Source organism: Porites lutea, chromosome 4 (genome assembly GCF_958299795.1).
Source record: "Porites lutea chromosome 4, jaPorLute2.1, whole genome shotgun sequence".
NCBI classification, from domain to species: Eukaryota; Metazoa; Cnidaria; class Anthozoa; order Scleractinia; family Poritidae; genus Porites; species Porites lutea.
This window is the reverse complement of record NC_133204.1, coordinates 38465120-38481238: the sequence shown is the minus strand read 5'-3', so window position 1 is coordinate 38481238 and position 16119 is coordinate 38465120. Positions and strand designations below refer to the sequence as shown.

The 16119-nt window shown below is 40.4% G+C and overlaps 2 protein-coding genes across 3 annotated transcripts; both read left to right on the top strand.

Annotated features, from left to right (window-relative positions):
• Positions 1–1234: 1234 nt before the first annotated feature.
• LOC140934639 (uncharacterized) lies at positions 1235–7296 on the top strand. Its single transcript, XM_073384230.1, has 5 exons — positions 1235–1559; positions 3047–3103; positions 3620–3997; positions 5555–5773; positions 6980–7296. The coding sequence occupies exons 1-5, from the start codon at positions 1292–1294 to the stop codon at positions 7294–7296; spliced, it is 1239 nt and encodes a 412-aa protein (XP_073240331.1). The 5' UTR covers positions 1235–1291.
• A 2829-nt stretch (positions 7297–10125) lies between these two features.
• LOC140935630 (uncharacterized) lies at positions 10126–15204 on the top strand. 2 transcript variants are annotated; one of them, XM_073385200.1, is made up of 2 exons: positions 10126–10276; positions 13313–15204. In XM_073385200.1, exons 1-2 carry the CDS (start codon positions 10178–10180, stop codon positions 14810–14812), a joined length of 1599 nt encoding a protein of 532 aa, XP_073241301.1. In that variant the 5' UTR covers positions 10126–10177; the 3' UTR covers positions 14813–15204. The 2 variants fall into 2 exon arrangements, with proteins under 2 accessions (XP_073241301.1, XP_073241300.1); XM_073385199.1 differs by lacking the exon at positions 10126–10276 and having other exon boundaries at positions 13103–15204.
• The last annotated feature ends 915 nt before the right edge of the window (positions 15205–16119 follow it).

Below are 16119 nucleotides of genomic sequence, written 5' to 3'. Positions count from 1 at the left end.
CAGTCTGATCTGAATTCTTATCCTCCATATGACTTTGCGTAGTTACCAATGTATCCATAGTAACTGCGCTGAAAGGACGATTAGCCAATAGCGCATCCAAAGCACCTGAAAAACAGACAGGGTCGTTGGCCACACTTGAGCCTGCAGTTAGAAGATCATCAGAACACGAGAGTCGACTATTTTCTTCACTTTCACAGGTATTACTGCTCAGCCCGACAAGAATGAGAGACAACGCCTGCCGAGTGTCCTCGTTATTGATAATGGGCTCCAGTCCTTTTTCAACATCTGCCTCACCTTCACCAAAGCCGTCATCGCTGTTACTTTCATTTTCACTACCGTTTGCTGAAACTTGATTGGTTGATGACTTACACCGTTCTAGGTTTCTACAGTCCTGCCCTGCCTGATCTCCTGTAATATTATCAATCTGGACACGAGAAGTTTCACTGTCGTCTATCTCACCCCCCGGCACTGTCACTATCGCTCTCCTCACTGGTGCTGTCCAGGTAGCCCGCCTATGTGTCGTGAGGGGGCAACGGCTCGGGGGCACGAAGAGAAATCGAGGTAAATCTAGAAACGACAGGAACAGTAAGTTCCTTATCAATAGTCACTTTTTCTCCTAAAAAAAAATTCAACCATTGCGTTTATTTTCGGCGTGATCATTTGCGAAAAACAGACAAGTGATGATCTCTTTGTGACCGTTTCACTCCTAGAAAAGAGGGAAGTCAAAATTCGAAAAAAAAAACATTTTGTATAATGCTGAAAATGAACAGTGCTGAAGAGAATTCATTTGAGGACACAACTGCAACCCTACAATCAGTGATTGGTAGACTAGAATCCAGACCCCTGTTAAGGATGTCACCGGGAAATGCCGAGTTCTGTGCGATGGGCAATGGACACCGTTATCGATCCAGGCCACTTCGGACGCAATCGTTGCCGTTGCCTTCACAGCGGTGAGCTGCTTAAGATCCCTGCTTTCTCTCTTGAACGGCAGTCATAGTTTAATGTGTTCATGGGGTCTAATGAACCGCTAATCCTAGAGCGGCGCCAACCCTTAGATGAAGCCGCTGTCACAGTGATATGGGCATCCCCGCGTTTTGGCCACAAGTCCGTTCGTAGGTGTTGGCGCTTGCGTGACGGCCAGGCGTTTCGAAGAGAAAAAAACGAACGCAAAGCATCAAGGATGAATATTATATTCATCGTTGATGCTTTGCTCCGCTGTTAGGTTTTCACTTAGTTAGGGCAATAACGTTTTTTTCTGTCCCTCTCAGAACAAACGTTTTGCGTCTCAATCATGTTTGAAATTGAGTATAATGATTTGATTTTTGAAATAAGCGAAAAATTAGATGAGAGCCTACTTAGACGAATGATCAATATGTGCAAAATGTGGATACCGGAGAGCGAAGCAGTCGGTATTCAAGATATGCTCACGTTTTTCAAAGTCCTTGAAGACAAGAAACGTCTTGGAATTGACAATCTAGAGAAGTTGAAAGAAATATTGACACAACTGAAGAAAAGATCGCTGCTTAAGAAAGTAGAAAAGTTTGAAATCAAACGAAAAGGTATGTATTACCGAAATTTGCGTTTGCAGCCTAAAGCGGAAGTGAGGTCAAGTTAATCTTACATAAACAGTCAGTAGTTAAAGTTTGATTTCTTCAAATTAACCGGCTTGATTGGACGTCGGCAAAGATGGATCATTTGTATATTGTTACCGTTTTCTTTGAAACGAGCTGGCTCAATTGGTCTGCGTTTACTCCAGTTCCTAACCCGTCAGAGCTAGAGCGCCGGAACATATTGAAATTCGTTGCTCGTTTGTGGGTTTTGCGTCGGAGAGGTCTTAATAAACTGGAACGGAACATATCAGGCCAGGGAACATACATATACATAATAGTAATAATTGCAAATTAGGGGAGTGCGTGCGATGGGGGAGGGGAGGGGATGGTGGGTAGTGAGTGGTAGTGGGAAGGGGATGGAAAACTTGGTGGGCTTGTAATATTGAGAAATCAAAATCAAACGCTAATTTATCAATATGAATTTCAGCAGCTGTCTTTATCAGTGTTATTGTTTATCCTCCCACTTAACAATTCGTCACTATTTCATTTTTCCTCAAACTTAATGCAAGAGGGTACTGTACTTTTTATATTTACTTGGCTAAACCTCTAAGTAAAGTACATGTAAGTAACAACAGGTCAAACACTGACTATGATCCTCAGGATATTCTTTTGCACTATGGTCAATAAAATTGGCTAAAACTTGGGATACAGAAAATTAAAGTTATCTGAAAAGTTTAAGCGTCGCGTATCACTTTAAACCCTTGTTGCGTGACACTAGACTAACACGACTCACCTACTTAGCACTGTTTTCAAAATACAACACACCCGGAATTAGTGAGATAAAAAGGTCAACGTTTCACTGTTCAACGTCTTGTATATTTTTCAAAAATGGTGACAAACAAAAGCAAATACAACGCTGTAAATAGCTTTTAAAAGCGAGAAGATGTAATGTGTAATATAATTAAATTTGGTCGATCTAAGCTGATCTTGCGTGAATTCATGAAAACAAATACAGTGTGCAGAACACATTGTTAACATAACATCTACATATCCGATTATCTTATATTAGAATGGAAATTTTCCTATATAAAAAAAACTTAATTGAAAACTGCGAGGAAAACTATAAACAAACCTGTAGTAAACAGAAAATCGCCAACGTTCATCTGCGATCGAGTGTACGTCACAAAATAGATACCAGCTCCCGGGCGAGAAAAACTGAACCCATGTGATCGCGGCAAAATGTGCCAGGCCGGTCCAAGATGGCGTCCAAACCTTGAAATCGCATGGCATACGGAACGGTTACTACATCATGTACGGTACACGAATAGTAAGCGTTCTCCTTCGTCGAACGCAAATATATATTACATGGGGATTTAGGCTTCCAGAGTGGTCACCATGTTTGAAGTTAGTACGCGGCTTTCACTGAATAGTGGCTCTACAGTTCGTGCAAAATTGTGTATATGACCATCTTCACGCTGACCTTTCTACAATTTCAGCTAAGTCAGCTGGTATCATTTCTTCCTTGAAGCGAGCTGCAGGAACCTTAATAGGAGGTAAGTGAGTTCAAACATTAGAATCCGTTAGTTGGTGGTTACGTGAGGCCATGCGCCAGATGTTGGTGACCACCTTTTTGGAAAAAATGGTCCTCTAAACTCGTCGACGTGTATAAAAACTCGATTTTCTGCACAGTTACAGTGTAATCAATCACAGGGCACCCACACAATCTGTGTGCAACCGATTTTATTTTACAGTAAATGTAGTGGATTTACCGTTTGCCTCACCTAAAGAGGTATATCGCTAAGTATGCATATAAATCAAGGTTATAAATAAACGTTGAATTACCTTATTTGTGGTATATAGTCGTCCTTTTGCCTCTGTAGATCTGTGTACCAAAAAAGGGCATGATATTGATCAAATGAATGCAATGCAAAGTATCTAGCTCTGCCGTTCTTTATTATTATAAACTCCCTCCCCCAGTAGCTGCCCGAGGCTGTAAACGAGCCTCTCCCTGTGTTAGGAAACGTAAAATATTGCAGATTGTTTATCTGAGGCTCCTCATGTTTTCACAGCGGTTAGGGTGGTGTGTAATTTCCGCACACTTGCCGGTGGTATTGTATTGGTTGGCAGTGGCCTGGCTCTGCGAAGTTGCTCCAGTTTTGAAGAATACAGTGACGCCTTCAACAAAGTTGTTTTGCCTGCTTTTACCAAGCTTGTTGAGCTGAGTGAAAGCTCTCTCTGCTTTACAGTGCTAGCCGAAACACCGTCAGCTTTAAAAGAGTTATGGAACATTTACAAATACGAAACATTGAAGAATCGTCTTCAAAGTTTCCTTGTAACCGAAGAAATCAAACAACTTGTTAAGGGAGAAGAAATGGAGGTGACCGTTTACATCGATGAAAAGGAATATAGAGCAGCTTATCTTGATCTCATGTTCCAACAAAATCACGGTTAGTCAGAATAACTTTTCTTGTATCTTGACCAGTGAACGCACTAGGGGACTGGGACTGGAGTTGCGGGCCTCTTTATTTATTGTTTGTTTAGGTTATAATAGTTTTGAATATGGCAGTTGCCTAAAACCAGTCTAGTATCTATCCAGGTAAGGCATCGTTATGAACTCAGGGTTGTGCTGGGACTTACGACTTTACAATACAGCACTTGAATCTACCAGGAGAAATATCAGTTTTTAGACATGATTGAAGATTGTTACCTCAAGTACAAATTTTAGTGCGTCAAAAGAAAATCTTGCTAACAATTGTTTGTAATATCAGTTTTTTTATTATTTTAGTGTTAATATGTAAAGGGTAAATAATAGAAGTTACAGAGACTATATAACAATTATTCACCGAAGTGGAGGTGGCTAGTAATTTACCGAGGCTGCGTAGCGGCGAGTTAAATCCCACCACTAGCCATTGATACTGAGGTGAATAATTGTTTTAGTATGTACTAAAACAGTCAGATAATTAAGCTCAAAAATGATGATTTTTAACTCATTTACTGTTGCGAACGATTACAATTTTGGCGCGCAATGACCGAACGGCCGCGGTCTCCGCTTTTTCTTGCCGACAGATAAGACTTTTGAAGGCTTTGTTCAGTTCTTGCGGGGAAATTTCTTTAAAATGAGTTGTGAATTATTTTTGTAGTTAAAATCATTCTGTAAAAAAGATTATTAAATTTATGACCAAGTCCACTTAATAAAGTAAGGCAAGACTTGAGCTTAATTAAACATTGGTACACAAAAGACTTTTTCACCGGTTTTATCGATAAATTCAAGTCAAAAAGACAAAGCTTTACCTTCTAAACTTCGTCACCTTCTTCGTGTATTTCGGGAACAGCTTGCTTGATTAGTTGTGAAATTTCTTGTTTGTAACGGCAGCAAACCGGGAAGACATTTTGCTCGCAACTTACGCGAGTATGGCGTCGCTCGCTCGGAGGAACTGGAGGTGAATCAGTGAATAGTTTTGGTTTTCAAAGTCGGTGCTTTTCGCTACTAGTTTGGCTATAACAAATAGCCTAGTAGTAGCTCAACCAATCAGAACGCAGCATTGATAATAGCCCTCTGGTTGGATTTTACTGATGCAGGATATTCACTGACTGGGTAGCCAATCAGAGCGTGCGAAAAACACTATCCACTGTTTTAGTATATACTAAAACAATATAAGGCACTAGTCATTTTTTTTCATCGATCCATTGAAATGGAAATATTTTTAGCTGCGTTGGTATAAATTTGTTAAGGATGTCACATCTCTTAAAAGAAGCGTGAGTGGCTTCTCGATCCTTCTCGATCCTACTTTGTTTACAAATATGCCTGAAATAGGGGTCAGTCACCTACGCAGCCGTTATCTTTGGTCGCCAAAAATAGCTGCTGCCCAAAATATATCAGCTGCTGCGTAGAAGATTGGAAGAAAGGGTCTTTGAGGCAATAGGATAGCCTAACATTATCCCTTAGTCAAATATTTCATGTCAGGTATACTATCGGTTTCGTTCTTTCTTATCCTTTTCGACAGCTGCTGATAACATCAGCCAGGAAGGTGGCAGACAACGAAGGAACTCAGATTCATTTCTTTGTCTTTCTCTCAGCCCAAAGGAGGATGAAGTGACTTTGATGCTACTGAACCAGGCGGAAAATAAATGGAATTTCAAGATGCAAATTCTTGAAATTGAGATTGACAAACTAAAAACGGAGCTCGCGATATGTGGGAAAGATGGTAGGAGTATAAACAAATGTCAGCGGACTTATAAACTAATGACGTAGATAAAAGATTCTCTCAAGTTCAGCAAACCTCCTGTCTGACGAAGTGTTCGTGGTGTTATAAGTCAGCACAAAATTTCCTATAACATTGCCCGTATAGCTGAGTACATGATGACTATTACATTGATAAAAACATGTTACATTTTTGAGCCTACGATGAAATCTATGTACGTATACTTGAAGAGGCATATAACTGCAGCAGGCATACCGCCATCGTTTAAATTTCTGTGCAACTCCTTAGCCTTAATACTGTTGCCTGTTAGGCTCAGTCAAAGGTGTATACATCAAATCAAGTCTATTATAACGCGACGGGTATGCTCGTTGTCTCGTTTAGGGGTGTAAATTGCAGATTTTGGTCTCACTTGGGGTGTTTGGGACGGAAAGTCACTATATTTGCCCATTCAGATATCGCTTTGGGCTGTGCATAAAGAGGTTTACAAAAAATGCCGTGATGTCATCGAGTTTAGTATGGTCTAATTTAGGGGCCAGTTTAAGCTTGAGCCACACCCACAATGGCCTTCCTTAGGGGTTTAATTTTAATTTACCGACGAGTATCCCCATCCCCCCGCCCCCCTCCGTGGAGTAAACCCTCACCTATTCCTCTTTGAAATGTCGAGGCGTGTAAAGTCACAACCGCGCTGAAAACAAAGCTACCGTAGTAAGGCCAGCGTACGTCATATTGACGAACAAGACTATAACAATGCCTGTTTTGATCCAATGACAACCGAAACACGAGGTAATTCATGCTGACTAGTAGATTCAGTTGAAAAATGTGTCTAAAAGAGTGTCCCCAAGATCTTCATATGTCAGAGTGGAAGGGTGATAAGAAAAGTCATAGATAAAAGCCCGGAGGGGAAACACCCTACTGTAAAGAACACTAAAAAAGAACAGAAAAATTATATTAAATGAAAAACGACTTAATCGCAATTACTCTAACTCGTAGTTTGGCTGTCTGGTTTTGGTACCCTCGAGGTGGCAGATAAAGTTAAAGCTATGCACAGGTTATTTTAGTCTTCTTTGGGGTTAACTTTGAATTTTTCGACCAGCATCCCCGTTCCCTTCACATAGATGCGACACGGCTCCAGGGAAAGAAGCCGAACATACCTTTATCTCAGTAGTATTTTCAAACCCAATGATCCACTATCCTTTTTTTTCATTTTGATCTTTTTCATGTAAACAGCCTTAAAAGTCGAGGAAAATGTCCCTTCAGCTGTATATACTATAGCAAAAGAAAACGATGTGCCAGCTGCCGTCTTCCCGCAGACAAAGGAAACAACGCTTAAGTTTCATCAGGTTAAGGTAAAACAGCTAGAAGAGAAATTCTGGAAACTGAAGGAAAAGTTGGAGGAGACAACCAAACTAGCCATGGAAACTAACCAGACTGTTGCGAAGATTTCTGTTTTTGCTAGTCTGGATAAAGGTACTCCAAAACAAAGGATGGAAATGGAACCTATTGGACACATGGCTCGAGAGTTTGACGGTGAGTGGAACACTTGAGTTATAGCACTATATCTACAATTGTGTTTATGAGTTTAAGCGTAGAATAAGAAATTTCTTTTTTCCTTTTGTTTTTCTTTTGTTGTTTCTTTTCTTTTCATAGATATAGAAATAAATTTAATTTAAGTAAACTTGAGTTTCTTATTGCTTTTTCTGTGTAACCTGGGCTCAAAAGGAAGGTTACCATCTCATGGACTCAAGTGATCCGGGTAATCAATATTGCGTGAGAAAACTGCATGTAAGCCCGGTTTAGACGCCGACCTTTTCATGAGCCGAACCTAATACATTGAATTAAATAAGTACATGAAAAGTTCGGCGTCTGAATCAATTAGGAACGCCTGTTTCAATTTGGAACGGCTCAGCCGTTCTTTTCGCCTAGCCCGGCCGAGAATTTCGCCTTTGGAGCGAGTTTGGAACGCCGGGCTTTGATTCAGACGCCGAACTTTTCATGTATCGAACCTAATGCATAAATTATTATATCGTATTTTGTAAGCAGTTTGACCGAACTTTCGCCTTTTGAACTTAGTTCAGCTGCAATTAAGATCAGCGTCCGAATCAATTCAGCCGGTCTAAATAATTTGGGTCGGCTTTAATTCGAATTAGGTTCGGCTCATGAAAAGTTCGGCGTCTGAACCGGGTTTTTTTACTCTCTGATAGTCTACTGATTGCGTGTGAGTGGGGGTTTGGAATTATCCATTTAGATGAGCTTATTTAAATGCTGGCGCTCACCACGCAAAGTGAAGTCATCGAGTTTTCTGAGCGCACGCCAAATTGCCCAGAAAGAAAGCTTTCAAAGCATTTTCCTACCAAAAACCCATCCCAATACCCATGAGGAGGGGAAGAAATGAGAGACTTTCCTGGCCTTTAAGAATTTCGCGCGTTTGTGTGCGCTGTTTTTTGATGCGGGAGCGGAGATTTGTGAATCGAGTTTGCACACAGTAACCAGCCTTGATTCGCATCATATGTAATGTTTGTTCAACACTGAACAAACAACGAGCCTCAAAACCGTAAAAAAAATTATGGCCATGAAATAAGCCCAGTTTACTCAGGAAAAGCAACAACAAACCCAAGTTCGCTTTTGCGTTAGTTTAATTTATTTCTATATTTATGCCTATATTTCTACGCTTTAAAATAACTATATTGCATTTATTCTCAAACGAAGTTTATAATCCTTCGCAAAACGGTATTAAAACGCAAGGTAATTTATGCACCGAGCTTGGATCGGCCTGTGTTTAAAGCTATTCCTGAACGTTTTGACATAAAACTATGTGAAATTGCATTTCTTATGCCCTTTTTCTTTAATAGAGATACTATGACAAGTCCGATGTCGTCGCATAATCAATGTAACACTTATTATAAGAAACTTTTCGGCTTTAGCTAATAGCTCTTGGCCTATTAAATATCTCTTCAGTGTATGCAATATACATTCTAGGAATTCTTGCAATTCTTTCACTGGTGTTTATCTTTGTCTCTTTTACTTTTTTCATTCATTTATTTACTGCACTAGAAATACGTAACTCGCATTAACCCTCACGAAACTGTGCTCTTTTTTACAGCGCTCTCAGGTTAAGTCGTGTGGGGCAGAGTTAGAAACTGGATGGGTTAGGGTAAAGTAACGGCTCCTAAGTATTACAGTCGCACTTCTAATAATACGGACACCGAAGGGAAAGAGTGAACTGTCCGTATTAGAGACGTGTCCGTATAAACGAGGTCACTATGATGACGTCACTTTATGACTCCACTTACAGTTTTAGGTGTTCAGTAGCAAAGCCAGGCTCACACTCGTCTTTAAACTGCGTTTAAGGTTATTAATTCACAGTACAAAGACACTGTCTTTCAGTAGCATACAACATTGTACACAAAAAGAAACGAGCTACAGCGCAATGCTGCATGTAAAAAGTTGTAACGTATACGTAAAGCACAATTGTGAAAGCGTCTTTCGCTGTTTTGCAAGTGCAGCGAACCGTAACTAGAGTACAAAATGTGATAGAAAAGATCTTTATGCTAACTGTAGTTATTGAAGCCTTCAAAAAGTCGGTTATGTTCCTCTGTACACCTTTCGCAAATCGTTGTTTGGTATACAGCCACTGGGGTTTACATCACCTTGCATATCATCAGCCAGACTAGACGGGATTCACCCTGTGCATATTTAACTGATCGGGATTCGGGATTCACCTGATCACCGCAGTGTCCGTAATAAACAGGTTAATTTTATATGAATTTACTCTCTGGGGCCAAGATTTAGCGTCCGTTATCCGTATTAGAGAGAGTCCGTATTATAGAGTTTTTTTAAGAAAATAAATGACAATTTTGTCGAGACATTGGAAACTGTTCGTAATAGAGAGGTGTCCGTACCGAGAGGTTCCACTGTATTTCTTTTCTTCTTCGATTCTTTTTCCTCTTGTGCTATTTTATTTTTTAAATATATGTATTGAAATCATATTAAGCATTGTTTCGGCCGCCATTTATTAATTCAAACACGGTGGGTTCGCGTGTGGGCCAAAGTACAAGGTACAAACTTTGATCCATCGGCAAGAAAGCACCAAAATTGTGACATGTGTGCTTTCCACGGTGTAAAATGAATTCCTCGTCGGGCAAGGCGATGTTGTCCCAGTGCTCCGTGCTGTCTTCTTCCCCTTCGTTGCTATCGCTGAATTTAAGGGTCGCCATTCTCGCTTCAGCGGAGTTTCGGTGGTAAATCGTTCAGGGCCAGGGTTTCCAGCAACTTGCTGGCACACTCAAGCACACTCATTACACAGTTAAAAACTCATGTGAAAACTCTTGTGTTACTCCCTTGCTCTTCATTTTCCAGAGGATAGAGCATTTGAAGTCAAACGGTGGGAGAAAAGTACATTTGTATGGAAAATGGAAAGATTTCTTTATGATCAGCCACAGATGTTTGTTGAGCCATCGGGAAAATCTGACAGCGGTGCTTTCAGTCAAAGTGCTTTTTCTGAACTGCAGAGCGAAGAAGATAAAGGTAATTACCAATTTGTTGTTGTTGTTGTTGTTGTTGTTGTTGCTAGTTTAAACTACACATACTCATGTTCATAGCCGTGGCGGAGTTGTCTGACAAATAATAAATGCAGCATGTCTTTATGCCGGAACTAAGAAGCTAGGCAGAGATTTTTCTTATCAAGTGCAACAACACTACACGAAAAGCGTAAATGGATATATTATAACCAGGGACAGATATAGTTATTTTATGAGTTTAACTAACTACATTTTCATATTTTGGCCCAGTCTTGTTTCCAATCGTCCTCGGCGATTTCAGATGTGATGTCATCCGTTAATCCAACCTAGTTCCCAGGGTTCTCTCCCTTGCTTCGAGAAAGAATCCTAGTTGCAGCTGGTCATATGACTATCTGTGACAATGAACTCCTCACCAGGGAAGGGCTAATGCCTTTATCTTTATCTGTGGTCCATGTAGTAACTACCCTGGTTCCAGAGGTCTGTTCTCGAAGTACCAAGGATGATGAGAAAAACCGTGCTTACGGTTTGATATAAGAAATTAGGAAAGAAACAAAAAAACTCTGGCATCCAGGGTATGGAGCAACTGAATATGAGCTAAAACTCGAGGCAGTAATATGTATATATACATGCTATTTGTGTTAAGGTAAATAAAGGAGCGACAATTATACTGTTCATCACGCTTTAATGAAGTGCTTCGATCGTGTACATTACACATATGAAATATTACGTTTGAGCTTTTCTAACAATCCTGTCAAAACACTACGAGATTATTAATAAATGAAATTCAGCTGAGTAGAATTTAGCTTAGAGTTTCTGATTCGGTCCGTTGCTTTGCTAAGGTTCATCATTTAAAAGCTATTTAAAAGACAACATGAAGAAGTAATATAAATTACCTTTGATTCATGCTGCATAGTTTTTAAGGACTGAAGACTGGTTTCAGTTCGGCACCGAGGCTAGCCTGAGAAAACAGCTGACATTCCACGACACCACCACTGGTTTCCCCGCGAAAAGACGTCTGAAAAACGAGTGCAGAAATTCCATACTGTTGACGTGTCACCACCCAGAACTGGGTAGTGCCTCTAATTGGTCGCACCGCGTGGGAAATGTGCTTCAACCAATCAGAGGCACTACCCAGATCTGCGTAGTGACGCGCCATCGGTGTGGAATTTCTGCGCCCGTTTCTGAGTCGTTATTTCGCGGGGAAACCAGTGGTGGCATCGCAAAGTGTCGACTGTTTTCTCAGGCTAGGCCGAGGCTGGCCGTTCACGGCCGTTGAGTGCACTGACTAGTTTGCATGAGAACTCGGCGTTTGTTTTTCTGCAACGACCGGCGGTCTTACAAATTCTTGATGAGTGAAATTCTTGTATTCTCTGCCCAGATTCTCCGAAGATGCCAAAATTTATTTGTATACCTCTTCATCTCATGATATGATTTCGAAACCTATAAGGCTGACGGCTTCCGGCTTTAGTTTTTCGGTAACCCTCGCTTCATACCACAGCCAAGAAGAATCGAAAACTTTCAACGTAAATACTTTCCGCGAGTCAAAAGCAACTACAACCATTTTCAAGTCGAATGCACGTGTATAATATGGAAAACTTTGGCTATAAATTTGTTCTTATGACAGACATACTTCAAACAGTCAAAGCAATCCTTTTTGCAACCTCTCCAGTGTATTTTGTATCTTTCTCACAACAGCGCCATTTTTATACTTTCCTACCCCTTCCATGAGGTAAATCTTTGTTTGCCTACAGATTTTGGGGGTTCAGGTGACCAGCCGCAATCAGGATTCTTTCAAGCAAGAGAGAGAACCCTGGGAACGATGTTACCGTTAACCTCGTCGCGGGATGTTGTCGGGAGGATGCGCCTGGCCAGCGAAATCCAAAATGACTCCAAAATGGCGTCGCCCCTTGACTAACCATTCTGTGAGAGAAATAACAGCCACTACATTTTTGGTTTCTATCATCTTAAACGGTACAAAAATGATCGGAAGGGACGTATTTAACTTACACAGTCGACAAAATCATCTTCAAAGACAAAGGAATAAAATTTTGTCGCGTAATTCAGTCTGGGACTTTTTCCCGCGAAAAGGAGCCAAAAGGAACTTTTTGTTTCATTTTTTGACAGGCTTCGCGCTGGCTGTAGCATTCGGTTTCAAGGCTCCTCTGCTCACTAGCATGGCGCTTGGATTGAGTATAGTGAGTTAAGAGCTTCCTCCCGGGTCCCAGGTGCAGACTAGGAAAGTGCCTCTATTCTGCAATGCGCCCGAAAGCATTTATCTCCAGACAGATCCCCCAACATTTTTTTAGCTTTGCCGTAATTTTGGCTGCGTAGATTACTCTGAAATATTACATTCCATCACCTTCAGACTTCACTGAGTTGAACTTGAAAAAGCTATCAGTTATCCCAAGAAAAACCAGACGTAAAGGCACCGTATAACTATTCGAACAATTATGCAAGCTGGCGGTTTTAATGTTCTCAGTTTTCGTGCTTAACTTTTTTATTAATTTTTAGTTCATGCATGGGTTATATGTAACGCTGAAACAACTAACAATGTCGTTAGATACTATAAGAGATTTGTATTCTTATTTACTTATTTTTGCCGGATCCATGGTGGTCAGGAGATCCTTGCCTCCACCCCAACTCTTAATGGAGTCATCACATAATATACTTTTCTATTTTACGGATTGACTAAGTGCTTTAAAAATGAAATTGCTACCTCTTAATCATCAAATACCATTTGTATAATCAAATTTGCCTTTAAGAAAGTATACCGGGCCGGTAAAACATGTGAACGGTGAATGAAGGTAGAAGTTTGGACCCCCACATAAAAAAACGTCCTAGATCGGCCCCTAATAATTGAGAGTTACGTATTTACACAGAAAGTGTCATGCCTGTTGGAAGCGAAATGAGAGGTGAAGGATTGGAAGGGGGGGTGAAAACTCGGGGACTCAAAGAGGAAGAAGCCGCTAACGCTGAAAAGCTTGGAATTCAGTTCAAGTTTAACAGTGGTGATTATCTCCAGGCTATTGAATATCTCCAAAAGGTTCTAACTATTAGACAAGAAATAAGGGACAGAAAAGGAGAGGCATCGGCTCGTGTAAACCTTGGATATGTGTATTCTCGTTCTGGTGACTACGTTATAGCCAGAAAGTACCTTGATAGTGCGCTTGAAATAACAAAAGAAATTGGGGACAAAGAAGGAGAAGCTAATGCCTATGAAAAGCTAGGAATATTGCATCATGTTCGTCGTGACTATCAAAAGGCTGTGGACTATCACGAAAGAGCACTTAGACTTAACCAAGAAACTGGGAACAAACAAGGGGAAGCTGCAACTTATGGAAACTTAGGAAATGTGTACCATTCTCTTGGTGACTATCAAAAGGCTGTGGACTATCACGAAAGAGCACTTAGACTTAACCAAGAAACTGGGAACAAACAAAAGGAAGCTGCAACATATGGAAACTTAGGAAATGTGTACCATTCTCTTGATGACTATCAAAGGGTTGTGGACTATCACGAAAGAGCACTTAGACTTAACCAAGAAACTGGGAACAAACAAGGGGAAGCTGCAACTTATGGAAACTTAGGAAATGTGTACCATTCTCTTGGTGACTATCAGAGGGCTGTGGACTATCACGAAAGAGCACTTCGACTTAACCAAGAAACTGGAAACAAACAAGGGGAAGCTGCAGCTTATAAAAACTTAGGATATGCGTACCATTTTCTTGGTGACGATCAAAGGGCTGTGGACTATCATGAGAGACAACTTAGACTTAACCAAGAAACTGGGAGCAAACAAGAGGAAGCTGCAGCTTATGTAAACGCAGGAGTTACGTACCACTCTCTTGGTGACTATAAAAGGGCTGTGGAGTATCAAAAGAGAGCACTTAGACTTAACCAAGAAACTGGGAACAAACAGTGGGAAGCTTTAGCTAATACAAACTTAGGAATTGCGTACCATTCTCTTGGTGACGATCAAAGGGCTGTGGGTTATTATGAGAGAGCACTTAGACTTAACCAAGAAACTGGGAACAAACAATTGGAAGCTTTCGCTTACAGAAGCTTAGGAATTGCGTACCATTCTCTTGGTGACTATCAAAGGGCTGTGGAGTATCATGAGCGAGTACTTAGACTTAACCGAGAAACTGGGAACAAACAAGGGGAAGCCGCAACTTATGAAAACTTAGGAAATGTGTACCATTCTCTTGGTGACTATCAAAGGGCTGTGGACTATCACGAAAGAGCACTTAGAATTAACCAAGAAACTGGGAACTTACAAGAGGAAGCTGCAACTTATGGAAACTTAGGAATTGCGTACCATTCTCTTGGTGACTATAAAAGGGCTGTGGAGTATCATGAGAGAGCCCTTAGACTTAACCAAGAAACTGGGAACAAACGAGGGGAAGCTTTAGATTATAGAAACTTAGGAATTGCGTACCATTCTCTTAGTGACGATCAAAGGGCTGTGGAGTATCATGCGAGAGCACTTAGACTTTATAACCAAGAAACTGGGAACAAACAAGAGGAAGCTTCAGCTTATTGAAACCAAGGAAATGTGTTCAATTCTCTTGGTGACACTTAGACTTAACCAAGAAACTGGGAACAAGTTGAACAAGAGGAAGCTTCAGCTTATGGAAACTTAGGAAATGTGTACAATTCTCTTAGTGACTATCAAAAGGCTGTGGACTATCACGAAAGAGCACTTAGACTTAAACAAGAAACTGGGAACAAACAAGAGGAAGCTTCAGCTTATAAAAACTTAGGATATGCGCACCATTCTCTTGGTGACTATCAAAGGGCTGTGGACTATCACGAAAGAGAACTTAAACTTAACCGAGAAACTCGCTTAGTCAGTATTTTTATTAACAGAAAATACGTATCCTTTTTGTATATAAAGAGACATCACATGTTAAATTTACTGAGCTGTCTGGATTTCGTCTTCGTGTTTCGTGTTTCGTGTTTTTAATTTCGTTTCGTGTCCGAGCCGCCACATGCGGTACAGTCGACTCCCAATAACTCGAACCTTCAAGGGAAATCGAAAAAAGGTTCGAGTTATCGGGAGTTAGAAGAAAATAGCCGACAAAGGTAAAAAAAAGGTTTTTACTGCACAGTGAACATTTTAATCACATTTAATCGTAGAAATGTCAAGTGAAAATTAAAAGATACTTCTAGATTATAAATCAGAACGTAACATAACAAAAGATAGCCTTAATAGAGCATGCGTTTTACTTTTTTGAGAAGAGAAGCTGCTTCACGTTAGCCTGTGACATTCAACATCAGCTTCCACTAGTAAACTATCCTGCTACAACACGTCAAAAGGAAATCCAAAATTAAATGTTTCCGACGCCAGTATACGGCTTTTTTCCCGAACTTTTAAGAGCTCAAAACGTAGTTCGAGTTATTGAGGGTAAAATTATATAGAAAATGACCTGAGGGGAAACAAAAATTGGTTCGATCGAGTTAGCGGGAGTTCGAGTTAGCGAGGGTTCGAGTTCTCGGGAGTCGACTGTGTTGTTGTTCCTTCTCTCGGGTACGCATCAACATTTTAAAACAGCTTTGGTGTTATAATCTGTTACAATCTTGTTACAGGCAAGATGTCGCAAAAATTATATTTTCCTTGTTTTCTCAAAATAAAAATCTGGCCAAGTTGAGAGTACATTTTAAAGTACAAGTCGGCAACCCGTGAACCAAATTGACTGAAACTTGGCCAACTTACGACCAGGTAGTTATTCGAAAAAGCCCTTTCTGCTAATTTTGACTTCTTTTATCGTTTTTTAGTTATAGTAATTTTTCCACAGGCAATGCTTATGACTTGTTATCCCTAACGTCATCTGCTTATTACAAAAGAAC